Genomic DNA, 22905 nt, shown 5'->3' on the forward strand with positions numbered 1-22905 from the left:
CCTGGGAAAAATATTGGACTCTTTAGTTGCTTAATTCTCCACTATGTTCACCAGCGAGTTGCTTACTATGTCTGCCTGCAGTGTAATACAGAGTAGGTAGGGTCTTGGAGTGTGTTGTGGCTGAAAATGAGGGTGACGAAAGCAGCGAGAGTGATCCAAAAGTTGTGGGCTGTTAAACCAAAACAGCTGAAAGAGATACTAAACACTTGTAGAACTGAGTGGAACTGCAGTGTGGTGATAATCCCCTTTACATTTCCAACATAACCTCATTTCTTCCAGCTACCTTCTACTTTTTCTAAATGTGCTGAATGAAAGAGAGAAAAATGACAAGAGACAAAAAGAGCAAGTGAGGAAAGGCAGCAAGATATTTACAGAGTTTGAAACACAGAGGGCGAGATAAGGAAGAGAGAGATTCATGGGAAAGCAAGGGAACAGTCAGAATAAAGAAAAAAGGAGCGCGCCGGAGATGGAAGCAGGGAGAGGGGAATAAGATCAAATAAACGAGAGGCAGCGGGGGGAAAGTGAGAGTAAGAGAGAGAGGCTTGGTTGACACATAAAACAATGATGAGACACCTAGAGAGAGAGGGAGAGATAGGCGACTGTGGAGAAGAGGCTGTTGCTGGAAAGTGTAGATAGACACCTCGGAGGGAGGGAAGAAAGAAGCGACGGGATCCAGTGTGTGGAGGGGCCAGAGAGGAGGAGGAAGACAGAAGAGGGGGAAGACAGAGGAGGAGGAGGAGGAGGGGGAGCTAAAGAGGAGGGGACGAGACAAGCAAGGGAGGACCAGAGCGAGGAGAGAGAGAGAGAGAGAGGCAGATACGGAGGTCCACAGACAGCGGCGTGCAGAGCGCAGACTGGCCATTGACGCTGCAGTTGGATTGAACACACATGCACAGACACACACACCCCTGAGGAGTGTATGAGACATGCCCAGGCTGCTTTCCATGGACACACACACACTGGCAAGGCACCAGAGAGGAAATACAGCACATCCCAGAGCCTGAGGAGTCATGGAGAGCAGCATGTTTTTTGGTGAGTTTTTATTTATATGTGTTCACACGCATAATTTCATCCTCGTGTGTGTCCGCAGATTCCTCCATCTAAGAGTGTTTGTTTTGACTTGTTCTGGTTACTGAGAGCATGAACAGGAAAAGCGCTGGTTTATATTAAAGGCAAAACAGTGTGAAGTTACCCACTAGGGAGATTCTGTTATTTTGTGTATGTGTTCACTGCATGGGTTTTATAATAATAATAATAATTCCTTACATTTATTATAGCGCTTTATCAATGACTCAAAGCGTTTTACAGATACACACATTACACATATATGATACATGCAATGGTCAGATACTGTGGACAATACCCACAGGAGCAAGTTCAGGTGAAGTGTCTTGCCCAAGGACACACCGGCTTATCACAGTCAAATGCACAGTATAAGTGCACACTCCCCCCTCTCCTAGATGTAAAGGGGTTCCAGCCCGCCTGTATCTTGTTCTTGAAACTAAAAAAGATGGATGGGGGAGCCGGGTGATGTTACAGGGAAGTTGCACACTGAGGAATCCCAAAACTGTTGAATGAACCTGCTCCTCAGGTAACCCCCTTTGTGTTGCTCATGTTCTGGTTTATTGGACTGAATCCCAGGTGGTGTTGCTGCTGAGAATACAAGCTTCGGATTTCATTGTGACCAGCTGACTGTTCGTAGGAATTCAAGTCAGATCAGAGATGGCAGCACTGGGAGCCACTTGATATTCTCATCTGTATAGTATATTTACAGAAATCGAAGGAAAGGCCCCTTCCATTCGTTTTTTATGGAGGAGACTGGAGAAGGCTTAGGAAGACTTAATGCGCGAGTGGCTCCTCGTCAAGTGCTCTTCTCACGGCTGGTTTACAGTCACATTGGAGGAATAATTACACAGGGATCCGGAGCTCTGAGGGGGTGATTTGTTAAATGAAAAACAATTTTTTTCTTTTTCATCCCGGGGATTAAAGTGATCTGAAGTTACAGACTGTGGCTTGTAGTGCGAGAAGGATTTTCTCTTGTTATGCCATACACAGAGAAGGAGGGGGTTGGGGGGGGGGTGCTGGTGGCTTATAAATGAATAAGCTGTCAGGTGCAGAGACAGCTTCAGCCCTTTGAGAATCGACCGCCGACGTCAGTCAGGTGCGCAGCTTCTGGAAAGCAACGAATGGATGGGTTTGGACATTGTCCCATTTTTAACCTGAAATCAAACGAAGAGTTGGTGATGTTTCTTTTCATACGTTCTTTTGTCTGACAAAGAACCAACTTATCACCAGGGCTCAATGTGAAGCAAACAACAAGAGGAGTAAAGGTCACTGTGTTTGTGTACAGGAGCTGCATTGCTCTAACATTTATGAATCCTTAGTGCACAACCGCACTGCACTCCAGAGAGAAAATAGATGGTATCTGTTAAAAGATTAATAACACTGCTTGTTCAGCAACTCTGCATTGCTGCTACCTAATTGGAACACGTTTTTTGTTAAAGTAATTATTATCCGGTGATATATCATGAGACTCTTGACCTCGATGCCAAAATGGACAAGAATATAAACAGATCAAAAGAAAATGCTCCTCTTGCAAACATCAAAAGAAGGCCGTAAAAAGAGCCGTAACCCAGCAGGCTAATAGGTCTTTAGTTGGTGCTGCAATCATACAAGCTATTAGTGTTGTTTCGTCGAGGGCCCGGAGGAAAACGATCCGGTGTGTCTGGCTTTGTGGTCGGCGTTAAATGGCACGTAAACATATTTTTGGTTAACCTCAGATTACAGAGTACATAGGAAGTGATTTTTGGGTCTGGTTCAGAGACAGCTGTGTTTATTAGCGAGCCTCAGTCATGACAGCAGCAAAAGCTACAGTATGCTAATCTGGAGAGGAGTTATGCACCTCGGAGCAAAGTGCATGCTGTATGCCACACGCTTGTGAGATTTATGGGATTTCTTACGAACACAGAGTTTATCCTGTAAAGGTTAATTGGAAAATCAGTGAAAGTTTAGCTTAAAAGCAAAAAAAAATGCTTTAAATCTGTCATTTTTGCTCACTTTGTTCGATTTAATAGGGGTGAAATGATCTTATCCTCCTCACTGGAAGCGTGGTACTGATCTCAGAGCATGCTAAGGGCCGCAGAATACAATCAGCACACTCCAGGAAAACACAAAGGTGTTAATCACATCTGAAGCGCCATCAGCATACAAATTACTTTCAGAGAAATTCAGATTTATCTAATAATTGGATTTATGTTTGCTGAGGGAAAAGGAATTATGTGCCAGAGCAAGCTTTTTATTTGGAGGCTCTCCGGCAGTGTGGACTCTCAGTCTCTCTGGGCAGATCTTATCGGGGGAGCAGCCAGGTTCAGGACACTAAAAGGAGGCGGACGGTGGAGCAGAGCGGAGCAAGATGATTAATTATTAATGCCAGACGGCGTCCTCCAGACATCATTTTAACTCTCCCCCTCTCTCGACATGATGCCGCAGGAGTAAAAAGCGCTTCAGCCCCGATAAGGGAATCTTTCAGGAAGGGCAATGCAGAGGACAGCCGAGTCTGAAACACACCCCGATGTACAGTACACACATCCTGTCCAATGAACTGCTCGTATTGTCTTACACTGTATAAACTGCATCATTAAACACAGCCTCAAAGAGAATGGATAAACAAATGCCACTGGGTAAAAAACTTTCATCAATTTTGATCTGTTTCAAATGTTTCTGGATGTCAGATTTCATCTTTTTTTTGCATCGTTACACTTCTGGGCAAAGCAGGCAGAAAAGCAATCTTAAAAAGCCCTAGGTTCAGTTTGTGTCAACTGGTTTGTGGTAATTTAATTAAAATTGTGTTTTAGAATATACACCCCTAAAGCATTATATCATCTGACATGATAAGAGCTTTTAAAGCTGCGTTACTTTGTTTCGTTTGGCAACTCTGAGAGAAGCTGGAAAACATACGTTTAATATATTAATGCCTTATAAATTTGTTATGGGTAATGTGTTAGCAAACTGTTTACACATCCAGCAAACATCGAGGAACATTAACATTCATTTAGAGACATGTCTCTGGTGATGTGAAGACCGTAAGTGCAATTTACTTTCCTTCCAGCTCTGTTTTGTCTCTTTAGCTGCCAACATGTTTACAGGCTAGTCCCTGACTTTCACAAGTGGTGCTGGGCATAGAGTAGTTTTCGGGCTTTTTTGCTAAAAACAGCTGCCTGTGGTATCTGGAATTGATGCAGACAAGATCGGATTGAACAAAACCGTTTTTTAATATTTTAATAATATGCTTATATAGTGCATATTTAGAAATTAATTCACGTGCAATTAAATGATAATGCAGAAAAAGTAGTATTCCAGCAATGCATGCAGTACACAGAGAGGAGGGGTTGTGTGTTTAATAGGCAATCAGCTGATTCTTTCTGAAGCACACTTTCAGTTAAATCACATTTTTATGATACATTTTCTATTGGAATTCCTGGTGTTTGTTGGTTTTAAGCACTCTTTGGAGCTTTCTGTGTGGCTTTAAATAAATCTGTGGCTACAATTTACATAGGCAAACATTTCACAACCTCACATTTCACTTTTAACCACCACATACCTCCTCTCGGTCGCTGCATGAGAAGCTCATAGTGAGAAATTGTCCCTCAGATACGAGCCTGTAAAGAAATGAGTGCAGGGGGACATGGTACAGATGGGGCAATGACATATAACCAGGCTGTCATTTGAATTTATGATTTCTATTTGTTTGGCTTGAACTTGTTTTGATTACTTTGATTTGATAAATGAATGTTCCTGACTAAAAAACTGAATATAAGACTAGGCTAATGGCAAAACTGTCTTTTTTCCCACATTTCCACACTTAACTCCCAGGCTGCTCAGACAGTCTCTTTTCAGTTATTTGAATGATTGTCGCCTGCTGACCTTTCACTCTCCCGAGCCACTCTCTATGCAAAGTAGATGACAGCGCATGCCGTCGAGACTCAGGCCACACGGGGCCCTGCATCCTGTCGACGGAGTCAACATTTAGAAGCAGGCCACAGAACTCAAATATTAAAATGTTTAAGCCAAACTCAAGTCAAATATTGAAATCTCTAACAAAGTGATAATTACGGTTGCCATCTGTGCTTCTGTGCCAGAGCCTGCTGTAACAGGATTTTTCTGCATTAGTGTTGAAGCATCTTGAAGTCCGTGTGGAGACCAAGATCAGAATAGCAGCCAGGGCTAATTTCTCTGCTCTGCCTAATATTATTTTTCACAGATTTGCTGGTGATGACAGATGATCAGGCTGAAAGCGTTGAAACTGTTGCTGCAGGCTGGAATGTGACTTTTTGTTCAGGCATGTTTTTCTGGATTGCGATTGTTGCGTGTTATCTTTTACAAAGGTAGACAAAATAAAAATATGTGTGCCTTATTTTACCTCGAACGGGGGGTGGAAGGTATATGAGGTGAACGAGGTTAAATCCAGTGACAATTAAATTGAGGAAGTATAAGTATTACTCAAACACTATTTTACAACTATAGTATACTTCTCCTTCACCAACCTTCAATACTTTAAACCGCAATATTATTTGGCAACTATAGTAACTACTTGCTTTACAAATGTTGCTGTTTAGCCATGCAGCATCGTGTCTCGAAGAATGGCAATGATCAATTTCTTCTTTTCTTCGTCTGCAAGTGAGGACTTGTGATAGAAAGTTCATAAAAGTTATTCTTAGTCAGTTAGTTTTTTATCAGCCTTTTTTGGATCCTGTGGTTCAGTGGGTTCACTTCTTTTGTCCAGATGGAAATATCTCAACACGTATTGAATAGATTGTGACAACATTTGGGAAAAACTACGATGCCTTTTATATCAAAATTGTAATTTGTCCTCAAATGTGGTTTACTTCCAATCCCTGCTAAACTAATTCAGTGCTGAATAGCATATTCATTGCCCATGTGTGCTCTTGTGTCTACACATGGTGCGTTCAGGCACCGTTTTGAATGTGGGTTACCCTCATTTTAGCAGCTCTCAGAACCAAACATGGAGTCACTGTAGTTGCACATGAAATGGATGAAGTGTGTATAGTTTGCGGGAAATATAGGCAGGATTATATATGCTGGATTGTGCAAGAAACACATCTGTTCCCAGCACGGTTGTAGAATATTTTTTATTCAGAACATATGATCAACATTTAAAATGTGATGTTTTGTTAAAAATCTAACTACACACGATAAAAGAAAGTAGTTTAAATAGTTCTTCTTTGCCCAGGTACAACATTAAAAAGAAAAAGTATCACGTTACTATTATTTAAAAGGTACAGAAGGCCCAATGTACTTCTAACCATGTTCCTTTTACAGAAGGGACATTTTAAGTGCAAGATGAGTAGGCCTACTCATATGGAGTGTTTTAAGCTTATTCTTAGGGTCTGAATAGGATACTTCTTCAAGCGGCTACAGTGTCAATACAAAACACTTAAGACTGTAATGTGAAACTAATCATCTCTGTGTGATGTTTTTTCATAAAGGACTCCAGTCGTTATGACACATCATATTTCATCCCCTATCACTCAGCAAACCAAACATGACCCTATCGTAAAAATTCACATTTCAGTTTGTCAGTCTTCATCTCGCTGCAGACTAATCCCGCACATCAGCCCTGGTGTGTTTGAACGGCCTGTTTTGACTGTCGGGCCGTGAGTGCTGGATTTGGCCGGCGCGTGGTAAGGCGTGCTTGTGGGTTGACGTCAGGCCGGCATGTCGAGAGATGGCATGGTTGGATGATCCCTACAGAATGACAAGACGTGCCTCCACATCAGAGACGGCATGTGTTCTTTTTCCAACAGATGGCAGCGCTCCGCGACTGGAAGGCGAAGACAGAGTGGGAGAAGGGGAGACAGTCTGTGGTTTCTCCCTTTTCTCCTCTTGTGTTTATGACTTTTATTTACCCCTTACCGTAGCCTGGGGTCCAAAACGTGGCAAACCGTGTTTTTATTTGTCTCAAGACGGCGGTTTGATACAGTATCTGCCAGCGCTTTAGAGCCATGCTGGCCCAGAGTTCCACTGTTGTTAAATGTGCAGCAATAAAAAAATCATCCCTCTGGTTCTCATTACAGCTTCGTGAAATGGCTTCTTTAATTCCTAATGTTTTGGAGGGCTCTGACGGTTTTCTTTGCCTTTTTTTCATCCTGTAGTGTTGAAATCAGCCGTGTGCTGTTTCCAATTGTGGGTTTTAAAGCGCTCTGCTGGCATGGTGCACTCACATGACAATAAAAGTATTTACTTTGTTTTTCCTAGAGATGTGAAGGCCTGGCCTGCTTTGCCATTAACTCATCTCAGAAGACAAACTGCCCGTTGCAGTCATTCCACATCAGCTCTTTGTGGGGACAAGTCAGAATGAGAACATCTGTTTTGGAGAGATTAACATCATCACTGTATCACATAGTTATCATCTGCATCTACAATTTATTCCCAGTGCATTATGTGGGTCTGACTGTGATTTAAGAAACTAAATCCATAATTCTTGAGTCTTAAGTCAATTTATCACAGACACAATCTTTGAGCCAATGGAAACATTCTCCTAATCGTGGTGTTAACGGGTTGACAAACTTTAGAATGTACACATACTTCAATAATAGCTGAGATGAAAAGATTGACCTTTTTAATTTTGTCCAAACATCAGGCATTCAGCGTCAAAGCATGAAAACTATAAACTATGAATAATTAAGTTCTCAGAGTTTGTAAAGAAAAGAAAGACATTTATGTAGTCATATACTGATATTTTGAAATAAAACCATACAGAAATGCTGAAAAAAGGTGCAAAATCTCTATTTATTTATTTGAGCATGGAAATTCACTCTTGACCTTGTATAGTCTCAACCCCAGGTCTGACAAGTTATTCTGGAGCTTGCAACTCTGCTATTTAAAGCCTTGGAAAGCTCAGAAAACATAGACCTTCAGTTGATATTATTATGTTAAAAGAAATTATAAATGACATGAAAAAGCCTAGATATACCCAAAAATGAGGGAAAGAAAATGAAGGTATTGGGAGTTTGTGATGTATAATTACATTACATTACATTGCATTGCATTGCATTTAGCTGACGCTTTTATCCAAAGCGGCTTACAATAAGTGCGTTCGACCAACAAAATACAAACTTGAGGAAAACAGAATCATATAAGTATATCAGGTTTCATAGAGCAAAAACATTTCAAGTGCTACTCAACTGGCTTTAGATAAGCCAGCCCTTTATTAGTATATTAGTGCTTTGTTAATAGTTCTATCGCTCGAAGTGGATAATAAAAACCTTGTTATAAAACGATGTCTTTTAAATGATGGAAATCCTCAAATAGGAATGAGGTTCAAGGTTTTTCCAGTGTTGAAGCTTTAAAACCATCCAAATTGGAGATTTGGGGGATTTCCGTGCCTCCAGCTGAGGTTCAACCCACTGTAGAACATCTGAAAAGTTGTTTTTACTCCTGGTATTAATATAAATCAAATCAATACGCTGTAACTAATGTAAGGTATGCATACTTTGTCTGCCTTGTTAGCAGAGGAGTTACATACTTGAATGTATGAGTAATACAGATAAGATGTTACACAGTGCAGAGACACATTGTTTTACAGACTAAACAAACACTCTGACGGTTCACTTGGAAGATTTCGGCTCAGCTTTGTTTCCTGCTGCCATCTGCATTTCAATATGTTGCCTTTGCTCTGCCTCCTACAGGTAACACATGTCAAAATGGCCTCATGCCCACCCTGGTGCGTCCCACCCTGCCTGGCATCCAGACCTCACTGGGCATGAAGCAGTTTTTCCCGTTTCCATTGGATACGGCCGCAGCCATCAGCCTCTTCCAAGGATTCAACGCGGTGAGTCTCATCTTATTTGTCACATGATCTGCTGCTGCTTTATGTTCATGATTCCACATCTATTTCTAATATATCTCTGAAATATTCATATTTGGAGACATCTTTATTTAAAACCGTTATCACTGATTCAGCGCTGCACACAAAGAGCAGCTTCAAGGCATCGAGGTCTGACTTTCCTCAACCTCATTTTGTCAAGTTCATGCATCTCTCTTTTTTTTAATAATATATATATATATAAAATGCACTCTCTGTTAGCCTGGGTACATCTAATTAAATATGCTTTGAACACTTTAATGCAAGACTATAAAGAAAAACATAAAAGGAATATTTGTAATGGTTCTGACTATCCACTTTAGAGGAGTACATTTCCATCTGAGAGTATGTTTTGTTATGCAAATATGTATGCAATATATAGAAGTCTCTACTGTGTTTTTCTATTATGGCAAACACATCGTTTTTCCTGAGACGCATTTGTGGAAAATGTGCAATTATTCTCATAGCGCACTTACTCTCCTGCCAGTTTGCATATTCAACTTTATTCTGGAGATGTATTGACAGCTCTGTCTTTAGACTCCAAGACCAAAACTCATTAATAGTTATTTATATCTTAAGAAATATGGCTGCTGAATGCAACTCATCTTCTTATTCATCTCCACATCTGTTTTTAATTTAAACCCAATACAGAAATATATTTTGCTGAAAGCCAGTTGGCAATTTACTCTAGTCTAAAACATTTATTTTAAATGTGCAGACGGAGTAATGACTAAGTAAGCCTTATCTCTGTAAGACATTCTGAGAGCGATGAACGTTTGTAAAACATACTCCATGTTGCACTAATCTCCGTTTGGAAATTAAGGACAATGAGCAATTATTTGAAACAATGACTGAATAATTGTAATTTTTAAAGCAAGGAAGCCACATTTTTCATAGCTTCTGGAGTATTAAACACATTTTCAATCAGATTTGAACAAGCCATTTTAATTGTGTATTCACTATTCAGGTAAATCAAGATGGCCTGTTTTTTGTATTTTCCAACATTTTACAGATGATGAAATTGATGAATGGAAAAAAATAGTCTGCAGATTAGTCGATTATGAAAATAATAAACTCGGTGTAGCCCCGAACACAGTAGCGATCCCTTTCTGTCATGATTCATTGTTGATGTTGCAATATTAATGTTATATATTCATTTCTATGTCGTTATGTTGATGTGGAAAAGGATGCATCATGTTTAAAGATTTAAAAGACTCCCCTTATAGCTCATTGTTTTTTAAACAGGCATGGAGACAAACTCTATACTAGACCCTTTCTCCAGAATCGAGAACTGATGTTAACAGCTTTCTGAAATGCAACGCTAGCCAGACCTTATTGGATTTGCGATTGTTGAGGCACTACCTTTTTAAATGGAGCACTCATCCACTATGCACTTACTGTACCAGGACTCATACGTACACTCATATGGATCTATTGATTCTTCTTTTAAAAGCAGAAATATGAAGAAATATCTGGCCATGTGCAGCTCAATCCTTCAAGGCCATCAAAACAACATGATGACTCCTGGTAAAAAGAAAAACCCTGACAGATAAAAGTCTAAAAGCTTTTTTTGTTCAGTGTCTTCGTTTGAATGAATTACATGGATAGCTCAATTTAAAATCTGTTGGAAAAAACGGGTTGAAATATGGAGCACAGCTGGATAAGAGTGAGGGAAAAAACACACATGAAGGAACAAAAAGAAAAGTGGGGACATCAAGGCGAGAACCCCAGATAACCCTTGATGATAGATGTTTTGTGAGAAATGTCAGGAATACTGGTCCCTTCTCTCGCCCCGTCTAATCTGTATTTAATAGACTTGTCTTCGGATAATGAGTAATACACTGGGAAGCCTCCAAGTGGTGGAAAGCTGATACTAGATTAACACAAAGTAATCACCTCTCATTCTCTGTCACACACACAAACACACACACACACAGCATTCTTGCACTTTCCTCTCATTCTCTCTCTGTTTTCCTTTTTGTCGCTTATTCTCTCAAACTTTCTCACAGCTCCTGATTTATTTATAATCAGTTGTAAAAGCACAAGTTGACACCAGCCTCTGGTTTCAAACATAATTTATTGGTTTACACTCTGCGGGCTTCCACTTTATCAGCACTTTTAAAACCAGTGTAAGGGCGTTGTTTTAAGGGTACAACAAGCTTGTGGGTTGTGTCTCTTTATGTGTTATGTGTGGTTTCATGGGTGGGAAAATATGTTTTACAAATCGTATTATAACCAAGAGCTGAGATGTCAAATCAGTGCCACAGGAGAAAAGTCCTTGACTCAAATATTGAGTCAAGTTAAAGCAAACTTAGTGGCAACATATTGTGCCTGAAGTGAAAGTACAACCTTGAATCTGCAAGGATTTGTTGGCTTTCAGATCCATTGAAGAAGATAATAAATAAGGAAAAATATAAGAAAAGAAAGCCAGGAAGTTAAACATCTGAGAAAAAAAGCTAAAAAAGGATTGAAGGAAATCAACACATGAAGAAAGAAAGACAGAAGGGAAGAAAACAAGAAGAAAGGATTAAAAAACAAAACATAAAAGCAAAAATTGTAGGGATATATTTAGGGTTTGTACCGTTGAATGTAACATTTGTTTTCAACTATAAATCGAGCAGGCCAAGTGGAATTACTAAAATATCCTCAAGATTAAAGTATGCAAATAACTTTCTTGACTTTAACAAAAAACGTTCTTTCTGCCTCCACATATGGGTAATATGGCTTCAGTCAAGCAGTGTATCAGAAAATGCAGATCTCTGATTATAATTGCACACAGAAACCAAACAGCTGTTCGATTGACTGCAGCAGACTGTGATTTACGGCTGAAGTTAGTTTCCATCTGAACTCCCACTGACGGCACACTCTTAATATCTGCTGGAGATGAGGTCAGACATGCTTACGTGCCCTCAGGGCTCAATAAACATTTACACTCTTATTATAAAACAACATGAAATACTCCTATATATGATGACAGTTCTTCCATTAACACAATAACAGCACACTTCATCCCAGCAACACTCACATTATTGGATGTGTTTTTCACTTGTGGTGCAAAAGAAAAATAGAGAATACTAAAAGTGTGTGCGTGTCCACACCTGCATGAAATGGGACTAATAGCAAAGTCTCTTGTCGAGCTGTAGTGCAATCCTGTTCTGGACGCAGTGACTGACACTTCAAGGAAGTCTTTAGCCGGAGGGAAAGAAAGACTTTTTGTTATCCAACTGCATGTTCTCTCTCCCTCTCTCTTTTGTCCCTGGCGGGCCTGTTAATTCAAGACATAAAAAAACCCTTCATGCATGTAACTGCATGTGCTCAGAGACACACGGGAGTAAAAAGGTCTTTCTGGAGGCTCCAGTTTAGAAATAAAGATCATGGTTTGGCTTAAAATGGGTATGCAACAATTAGGTTACAGATATAAATGTAGTCATGATGTTGCCACCACTATGCGTCACTATTTTACTCTTGTTTCATCCAGACGGGACGTTTAGAATTCAGGCCAAACTGTTCGATATTGGTTTCATCAGACCAGATAATCTTGTTTTTCACGGTCTGAGAATCCTTTAGGATCCCGGCCAGCGCTCTTACAGCGGCCCGTCTCCCTGGTTTGTTCAGCACTAGGAAGAGTCCTGATTGTTCCAAACTTCCTACAAATAGAAATTAAATAGGCTGGGCTAATAAAACGCTTCATGCAGTATTTTCTCTGCAGCCTCCTTTAGATCTGTTCATTGTCGCAATTCTCTAAACTCTGCAGGATCGTCCCGTGACTTTGAGGCTTGTTCTTGATCTGATTTGTGTGTGTTTTCAAAACCAGCCCAGAGGTGGGAAGTAACTAAGTACATTTACTCAAGTACGAACTTGTACTTTCAATGTTATGCTACTTTGTACTTCTACTCCACTACAATTCAGAGGTAAATGGTGTTCTTTTACTCCACTACATTAATGTTGTACCTTTAGTTACTTTACTTGGATTAATGTTGTGAAATATAATCAACACTTAAATAAGACTTCAGTAACACCTGGAGTAAAGTAACTGAGTAAAGGTACTGTGCAGTATACAAAGTAATTAAAGTTGGCTGCACCTTTACCAGCTTTGATAACTCTTTAATGCATCAATAATTATATTACGTTCCCTACTGGGCTAGAGGAACCAAAGGGAAGCATCACAACCAGAATGGGATTGGTAATAATTATAAATGGCTTTATTATACCAGGGTGTAACAAAATGGCAGGCATGCAGCCTGGAACAACAAAAAAGGCCAAAAGAGCACAGGTTGACAAATAACCAAACAAAGGGAGGACTCTAACAAAAGGAGTCTAATGGCATACAGGGAAAATAAATACTAATATACTAAATAGAGAACGAAACAAAAACCTCACTTTAAAAGTGGTACAACTACCCAAAGAATCTACACAAAACACAGCTAAACTAAAAGGCAACAGTCACAAAATCCTAAGCTACTCTAAACACTAACTAAACTACTCTACACTCTAACTAAGCTACTCTAGACACTACTAATCACACAAGTTTAACCACAGTTAACAGAATTCTCTAAGAGCAAGTAGCGAGAGGCGTCTGTCCACATGTCAGAGCCTCCCGAATGATCTCAGTCCCCGCCGCCTTTGTACTCCTCCCCAGCAGGTGTGCGCCGGCTGTGCGCTGCGATTAGAGTGCTTCGGGCCCGGCGTGCTCCAATTGCAATCTTCAGGGGCGGACCAGGAGATGGCAGTCAATGACGGGAGGGCAACCACACAGCTCATTTACATAGAACACACACAGCTGAAAACACTCCGATGACCAGGAAGGCAGCAGCCGTAACCCTCCCCCCCTTAAAACACAAACCCACAGGTTTTGTGAAACTAAACACACTAACGAAACTCCTAACACACATTCTAACATCACTAAACAACCCTACCTAATAAGTTGCAAACCGATGCTTTGTCCAGGTTGAGTTTGTGATGTTAGTGTGTGTTATTCACACACACACTACATTAAGTAATAACACACACTAACATCACAAACTCAACCTGGACAAAGCATCGGCCAACACATTCTCTGAGCCCTTTAATGACGGGTGTCTACTGTTGTAGTCCCGCACAATCAGAGCCCATTGCAGGAGACGCTGATTGTGCTTGGACACGCTAGGGCAGAATATGAAGGGGTCGTAACAGGTAAACACCACAATTGGCCAAAGGCTGGGTCCAACATGAATCTTAACATGTTGTAGAGCTAACACCAACACTAGGATCCGATAAACGAGCTGACGTTCTCGGGTTACCGGGAGAGTCGAAAAGTCGAGAGGCTTGTCTGAGCCGGCGTGTTGCGCTTGTCTCACGACATCCTCACGAGGAGGAGCCACAATTTCTGGCTTCTCCTCGGACACAGCTTAATCTGAAGGCACCGGCACAATCACAGGATCAGACAATGGGACATCAGGAACACTTTTATTCGCCTGTGCACGGGTATGGGTAATCAGGCCAATACCTTTTGGCGGGGACATATTCTGCCGCTGTTCTTTACGCTTCAGCGCTGCACAGTTGGCGATGACATGTCCAAGTTGGTGACAGTAAAAACACTCCCTCCTCTCTCTTGTTACATCATACACATTTGATGGCTGAGTAAATGGTGTGGCAGACACACCGCGTGACCTCTCAGTAGATACAGGGGAAAACACAGATTTATGCGTTAACACATACTCATCGGCTAACACAGCAGCAGCAGAGAGAGAGTTTACCTTCTGTTCATTCACATACATAACAATGCGATTGGGCAAACATCTCTTAAACTCCTCCAACATAATCAATTCCTTCAGAGAAGAATAATCTGTAGCATTACATGAGGCAATCCACTTAGCGAACAACATTCCCTTTTTCCTAGCGAACTCTACGTGCGTTTGATCAGGACCCTTCCTATAGTGTCTAAACTTTTGCCGGTAAGCTTCAGGGACTAACTCATACACTCGGAGGATGGCAACCTTCACTGAGTCATACTGCAGGCTGTCCTCTAACGTGAGAGCCCCAACTGCTTCCTGAGCTTTTCCATATAATTTGCACGTTGCCATCAGAGCCCAAACTTCAGCCGGCCACCGCAACGCTGTAGCAATGCGCTCGAACGCACCAAAATACGCATCCACTTCAGTCTCAGAGAAAACCGGCACTAACGAGATATTTTTACTCACGTTGAAAGCAGGTGGATGAGAAGAAAGTGGAAGGCTTCCTCCGACATGGCCAAAAGCACCGGAGGCGCGCAGCTCGGAGTCTAGCTCCAGCTGACGTATCCGGACTTCCTTGTCGATTTCCAGCTTTCTTATTTCTAACTGGAACTGCCTGTCTTGCTCCCTGTCTTTAGCCTCCAACTGAAGCCGTGCGAGACGGACCTTGAGTCTACTCTCTTCCCGGGAATCTAGACTACCAGGAGACGGTGGACTATAGCGAGGCGGCGCGGACGGTGCTTGACACTGCTCGCTCCCCTCGCTGTCACTACCCTCTCCCTTAGCAAGGACATTAGGCACAGTGAGCTCAGCTTGTGCAGGCAGCACCAGCAAACCCCTTTCCACCAACTCATCCACTACTAAAGCCTTCAATTCTTTTTTTAATAATTGTTTTGCCACTGTGAGACCAAAATGTTGCGCAATCTCAAATAAGTCGTCTTTACGACACTGATCCAACTGCTCATATGAAGGACAGACAACAAAAGACTCAAAATCGAAAAGTGCCATACTCAGCTAAAACTGCACACAACCTTACCAAATTGTTTTAAGCTATATAAATACCACCTATAACCCCAGGAATTAATTAATGTATCCCGGATGAGCCCCCATGTATTACGTTCCCTACTGGGCTAGAGGAACCAAAGGGAAGCATCACAACCAGAATGGGATTGGTAATAATTATAAATGGCTTTATTATACCAGGGTGTAACAAAATGGCAGGCATGCAGCCTGGAACAACAAAAAAGGCCAAAAGAGCACAGGTTGACAAATAACCAAACAAAGGGAGGACTCTAACAAAAAGGAGTCTAATGGCATACAGGGAAAATAAATACTAATATACTAAATAGAGAACGAAACAAAAACCTCACTTTAAAAGTGGTACAACTACCCAAATAATCTACACAAAACACAGCTAAACTAAAAGGCAACAGTCACAAAATCCTAAGCTACTCTAAACACTAACTAAGCTACTCTAGACACTACTAATCACACAAGTTTAACCACAGTTAACAGAATTCTCTAAGAGCAAGTAGCGAGAGGCGTCTGTCCACATGTCAGAGCCTCCCGAATGATCTCAGTCCCCGCCGCCTTTGTACTCCTCCCCAGCAGGTGTGCGCCGCCTGTGCGCTGCGATTGGAATGCGTCGGGCCCGGCGTGGTCCAATCGCAATCTTCAGGGGCGGACCAGGAGATGGCAGCCAATGATGGGAGGGCAACCGCACAGCTCATTTACATAGAACACACACAGCTGAAAACACTCAGACGACCAGGAAGGCAGCAGCCGTAACAAATTATAATAAAAAAACATATAATATAAATTATTCTGAAATTGATCAATCTGCATAATGAGTACTTTTACTTTTGGTGCTATGATTATATTTTTATGTTATTACTTTTGTACTTTTACTTGAGTAATATTTTTGATTGCAGGACTTTTACTTGTAACAGAGTATTTCTACACTCTGGCACTTCTCCTTTAACTCAAGTACTTCTCCCACCTAGGATCCGTTGAACGAACCATAGTTGGACTGCGATCAGGTGTAGAAAAACACCTCAAAGATAATTAAGAGGCACATGAGCATAATTTGAAGTGTGCACAAATTAATAACTTACATGAATGAGTAAATTAAATGTGGTGAACATATGTTGATGGAATAAATAGAAAAACAGGCTGCATTTTTATCACACTTTCCTTCTCTTAAAAAACACACAAAGCAAGATGAAGATAACAGAATATTCACATGAATATCTCTATTAGAAATCTAAACTTGACTTACTTTAGATTTTCCATTGCCTAATTTTCACAGTTTAAGATAAGATAAAAAATAAACCTTATTAATCCTCATAGAAAATGCAGGTATCAAAGCAGCAACATAATAAATAAATGTACAATGTAATGTAACAATGTAATGGGGCATAAATACATATGTGAATAATTATGAATTTGATAAATATTTATTCAGCAGGAAACCGATGGACTGTCCACTTCAAGTAGGGAATGAGTCCTTACCCCAAGTGAAGGAGTTCAAGTATCTCAGGGTCTTGTTCTCGAGTGAGGGAACAATGGAGCGTGAGATGGGCCGGAGAATCGGAGCAGCGGGAGCGGTACTGCAGTCGCTTTACCGCACCGTTGTGACGAAAAGGGAGCTGAGCCAGAAGGCAAAGCTCTCTGTCTACCGGGCCATTTTCGTTCCTACCCTCACCTATGGTCATGAAGGATGGGTCATGACCGAAAGAACGAGATTGCGGATACAAGCGGCCGAGATGGGTTTTCTCCGCAGGGTGGCTGGTGTCTCCCTTAGGGATAAGGTGAGAAGTTCGGTCATCAGGGAGGGACTCGGAGTTGAGCAGCTCCTCCTTCGCGTCGAAAGGAGCCAGTTGAGGTGGTTCGGGCACCTAGTTAGGATGCCACCTGGGCGCCTCCCTAGGGAGGTGTTCCAGGCACGTCCAGCTGGGAAGAGACCAAGGGGTAGACCTAGGACCAGGTGGAGGGATTATATCTCTTCGCTGGCCTGGGAGCGCCTTGGGATCCCCCAGTCAGAGCTGGTTGATGTCGCCAGGGAAAAGAAAGTTTGGGGCTCTCTGCTGGAACTGCTACCCCCGCGACCCGACCACGGATAAGCGGGAGAAGATGGATGGATGGATGGATGGATAAATATTTATAAAAGTCTATGTGCAAGTGTGCATGTCAGTGTAATATAATATTCTATTGTGGAGAATGTAATAAACATGTAGGCCTTAGTTGGACACATCAGAGTCAGTGGCCTTATATTCATTTATGGCAGCACCTCGGCTTGTCCTGTTGATAAATATATCAGTGACAGATCTTGATGAAATTAATCAAACATGTCTGTTGCAATCACAGTTTTCGGGCTCTGTCTAACATAACATTCCTCATTTGTTTTCATATGATTAGGGAATAGATTCAATGTTTGCTTTATTTCTTTTTTTAGGGACAGAATGTGGATTAAGAGCAGCCAAGAACGAGAAATGATGACCAACCTGTCACAATGTATTACTTCCCTGCCGTTAGGAATTCAATGTATTTTCTCAACGTATAATGAGCAAATTAATCCTGCAACCGGAGTGAAATCCGTGAACTTAATCATCAAAATTGAACGCTAACATCAGAATACCAAGCAACAGAAAAAGTGAGAATGGGTTTTGCAGGTTGAAAACGCGAGGCGAATCTCTCTGCCTTTTTATGTTGTTGAAGGCGCTCAGATCGGACAGAATTATTTCAAAATGTTTTACCAACGAGGTAAGCTTGACAGAAAAACATAAAGTGAATGGTAGCTTTTATTTAATAGAACATTTTGAATGAAGGAAATCTCAAGTACCACACTCCCTCAAGGACTACTGTTTTTATCATGGTAAATACCGTGTTGTTTAGTCATATAGCTCTGGGTATCCAGCAACATTGAACACTATTCATCCTTTATTCATCATACATCTTTTCAACTTCAGGCATTTAGGGCGCTTGTACATAAACAAAAAAGGGCATAGAGTGCAAAATTGAGGAGTTAAACAACTAGCCTCACTCATATTGAAACCTTTAAACGAGCCTTCCCACACACTCAGCCCCGCCTGCCTGAAACGCCTCCATTGGACTCCTTTGTTTACTTCCATAACATAATGAAATCACTATGTAACACTTGCGCTTCTATTGGTCAGCGCTCCAACACATTGTATTTGATAGGCAAAGAGGCGGGACAACTCTAAGAGGTTGACCAATCACAACAGTGCCGACCAGCTAACCAATCGGAGCAGACTGGGCTCTGGTTTCAGACAGAGGGTGAAAAGAGGCGATCCAGCACAGGCAGTATGAGAACAATAAAGACCTTTTCGAACGTTAAAGTATGTAAACATGTCAAAGTAGAGACACCACATACAGTTATGAACCTGAAAATCTGAATATTGTGTCCTCTAAAAAAGCCCCTCCGTCTGATACCTGGGAACCTAAACCTACTGTATACTGTGTATGCTGTGTTGCTGTTGACCTGATTTGAAACTCAATGTGTTGAGGATGCCTTAAAGTTAATTTACAGCAAAGAGGAAAGGGGAAAGAAATGGGGAAAGAAACAGAACGAGAGCTTTGAAGAACTTTTTGGATTGCTCTGCAACTTTCAATTGATTCAGTCGTGGAAGAGTTATTGAGATTGCCACCTCGAAAGAAATGGAGCAAACGAGAGAAGAAAAAGGGGAGGAAAAGAGGGAGAGCTCAACAGGAACGGCTGAGTTTTGGAGTGTAATGACAGGGAAAAGTGAACGGGGCAAAAGTAGTTTTCAGTTTAACAGAGTGGTCGAGGTGTGTGTTTGTGTGTGTGAGTGTGTGCGTGTGTGTGTCTTTCTTTGGCCCGGAAAATAAGATCTATCTTGCCCGGAGCTTACATTTGTCTTGAAGAAACAATACAACCTCCATTTCCCCCTGCAGAGTAATCAGGAATGTGATTTATCGATTCTGTGCGCAGATCTGCACGCTGGGAAATTGCTTTGTAGTCCTGCAGCAGCAATGACATAGAGGCCTCCGTGTGCTCCCACGACAGCATCACAGTCCATTTAAATGTGTACCCACCCTCGCTAAGTCAATGTTAGCTTCGATGGCTGTAATGTGCTTTTCGACAAAGCACATAACGCAGTGAAGCCAGAGGAATCCTATTGTGCGTTCACGGCACTAAAAGTAAATATCCCATTGGTTTGTCCATGGTCGATGTAAGGTGACAGTGGAGCACTTCCAAGTATCAAATCCCCGAGGTGTTTACTGTCAGTCAGATGATGGGCTCATTGATGGCTGTTTGAAGGAACAGTTGAGCTCTGTAGGTGAGATTAACCTTGTTTTACGGGTCAGAAAAGAAACAGTTGGTGAGTTTTTCAGCGTGAAGTTTCATCTGCACCTGTGTCCAAAGCTCTCCATAGCAACATAAGCTGAGGCCCATCTGTATTGTAGTATTATGGGATGGCCAATTACCAAAGGGCCCAAAAAAACCGCCAAAAACAGTTTATCATGTATTTGAGATGTGTTTATATATTGACAATATGTAAGGTGAACATTTGTAATAATTATCACTTGACTCGGCTGCTTCTCTCGGCTCTTTGAAGCATTTTAGCATCTTTCTGCTCTACGATTGATTTTAAAGCCCTCAACATTACTGCTTTAGTTCTCGCTCAATGTTCTCATCATCTGTATTTATCCGATGATATGACCTTTTGAATTGCAGCTGAAAATCTAGAGATTCCCACTCCAAATGAGGGCTAATGTTGCTGTTTTTCTGCTGGATATGTGAATGGGCTGTTGTCAACACGCCTATAGCCGTAACACCTAGAGATGAAGTGATTAAAACTGGAAGCAATATTATCATTTCAATTTGTCTTACAATAACGTCAAAAAGTTATTATCCGATACCTATGGTATTGTTACATTATCGAAGAGACTATTCCGTTTAGTTGGATATCATCTAAGTACAATCTTTAAAAAAGGATCCAGCATGGTACAACTATGAACCAGCAGCTCCTTCTTCCCTTCAGCTTTTTATATTTATTTTTTACTTTTAATGTTGACTTTAAATGAAGAATGATCACCCAAATCATGCTCTGTGTGAAGATACAATAAAAAAGAACAAAGGACGAGTCGGGGCTGCTTTGCATACTCTCATTTGATTTACACATGTCCCATAAACATCTGATGGACTCAATAAAATGTATCCCAGTGGAAAGCGTGCGAGTGCACCAAACGACAGGAAATGATCAAAGCTTTAGAGCGAGCGGGACCACCACGCTGCTCCCCTCCAGCGAGTCACACCTGCTGGAGTGGAGTGGAGTGGATATCTGTCTAATGTGCAGCGCGGCGGCCCTTATCATTTAGCCCGTGCTCTGGGGCTTTTTAACCCCCTGAACTGAGTGGAAGCTTTATGTTGGCGGAGCTCGTCTCTATGTGTTCTCCCACGATAATATTTCACTCTCCCTGGATAGCTGCCAGCTCTCCGCGCTCTCTCCTGTGGAATGCAGAGATAATAGTGGGGAGCTCAAGATGATTTTTTATGGAGGAGCTTAGAGCCAGCTTCCCAGGCGAGTTGTGCCGATGCTACAGTCCAGTGTGTCATCCTTGTCTCTGTGACCTACTGGTACTCCACACCAGTCAGCATAACAACTTTAAAACTCCTCTGGGTGTTTGAATTCCGTGAAATGTCAACCACGGTGCATAACTGATGAACACAGGTTTGAGTTGAAGGACAGTGATGTGTATTTGTTTCTCTCCTGTGTTTTAGTGCACATAGTTAGAGGCTTGGATGTAGGAGAGGAATGGAAGATAGAAACAATCTGTTTTTGCTTATTTGCCATGTGCTTGAGGTTCTTTGAGGCGATAACAAAAATATGTCAGCTTTAAATCCCCATCTGCTCATCCTAAAATGGGGAAAACAACTCAATTTAAAGATTCAAGAATGTATTTTGTCGTTAAAAGCAGCACTTTATTTGATTTTAAGTTTGTGAGAGAAGGATGAGCAGCATTTCTGTAAACAACTTTAAAAGCAGCGGACCTAGACAACATGCATATATTTTGAGGTTTATAGAAACTGCCATCTGTAGTTCATTTAAAACTCATCTGAATGCACATGAGAATTACAAATAGCCAGAGTTTGTTAAGTTTAGGGCCAATTGTGGTTAAACCCCTGCTGAGTGGATGCAATTAAAATAGAACTCACATTAGGTAACATTACTCTAGATTAGACAACACACTCCAGTCTAGTTAACAGTTAAATACACTTTACTGTCAGATGTCAAAATGTGTGTATATTTCCTACCAAACACAAAAGTGCAGATAATTAAAGAAAGTAAGAATTATGTAAAACTGCTCCACGAGTGAAAGCCGTTCCGATCATATTGAAGAACGTTTTGCTTCCTTCACATCTAAAGGCTTTAGTTTGCACGAAAAAACCTGAAACTCATCAATTGGCAAGATCATAAGTAATATTTTTGTCTCACTACTGAAATACCGGATGGTTTTACCTTGTCAGGCTGCTGAAAATTATTAAACATCACTCTTTTATTCAAACCGTGACAAAGGGTTGTTAGTCAACATCTCTTTCCTTTAAAAGCTCACAAGCCAAAGAGTTGGGAAATGATTGCCCTGGATGACGTTGTGATATTATGGCTGGGTTCAATTTGGATGTTTACAGGAAGAGTAGTTCATGTTCATATTATTATCTTCTTCTCTCTCACGTTAACAGCCCGTCTCACTGGAGGCCTGCCGCTACTTAGCCAGAAAAGTTGTGGTTTGTCTTTGCCCATTGAGGCTTAACTCATCCGGGAATTGTTTCTGCCTGAAAGAAATGTTTATATCAGTGAAATATAACAAACTGCACATTGCAAACACATGCCATGTGCTATTACCCTTAAAGACAGCTGTGTGACTTTCCCAGAGCTGAACATACTCTGTCTCTGAAATCTGTCCCTCAGTAATCTCCTTAACTTTGTGTGTGTGCGTTGTGCCGTGTTTTAATGTCAAAACAAAACCAGCTGGAGCGTGAGTGCAAGGAGTTCGCACCTGCAACACCATTGTTCCCATAATGAAAAGCACACCGGTCCCAGAGGGAGAATTCAACTGTGTCTTTTTGAACGGAGACAGGGTTGACCCAAGGATTAATGAGAGTGACATACTCTCAGGACTAAGTCATGGTTTTGATGAGGCATATGAGGTCTATGGACACACCCTGCTTGTCCACAGTGATACTTCCGCTCTGTAAAGCTATTTTTTACCTATTGTTCTCACGAGTAGCATTTTTTGTCTTACACAAATCTGTCCCCTGTGTGC

At 41.3% G+C, this 22905-nt stretch overlaps 1 protein-coding gene across 2 annotated transcripts in view; it reads left to right on the plus strand.

Moving 5' to 3' along the window:
- Nucleotides 1–783: 783 nt before the first annotated feature.
- The window catches only part of znf385d (zinc finger protein 385D), an 83665-nt gene continuing 61543 nt past the window's right edge, over nucleotides 784–22905 (plus strand). For both annotated transcript variants that reach the window (XM_034211485.1, XM_034211486.1), the window contains exons 1-2: nucleotides 784–1032; nucleotides 8709–8851. In XM_034211485.1, coding sequence (XP_034067376.1) covers nucleotides 1011–1032; nucleotides 8709–8851 — 165 coding nt within the window. In that variant the 5' untranslated portion in view covers nucleotides 784–1010. The remainder of the gene's footprint in view (nucleotides 1033–8708; nucleotides 8852–22905) is intronic.

This window comes from Gymnodraco acuticeps, unplaced genomic scaffold (genome assembly GCF_902827175.1).
Source record: "Gymnodraco acuticeps unplaced genomic scaffold, fGymAcu1.1, whole genome shotgun sequence".
NCBI classification, from domain to species: domain Eukaryota; kingdom Metazoa; phylum Chordata; class Actinopteri; order Perciformes; family Bathydraconidae; genus Gymnodraco; species Gymnodraco acuticeps.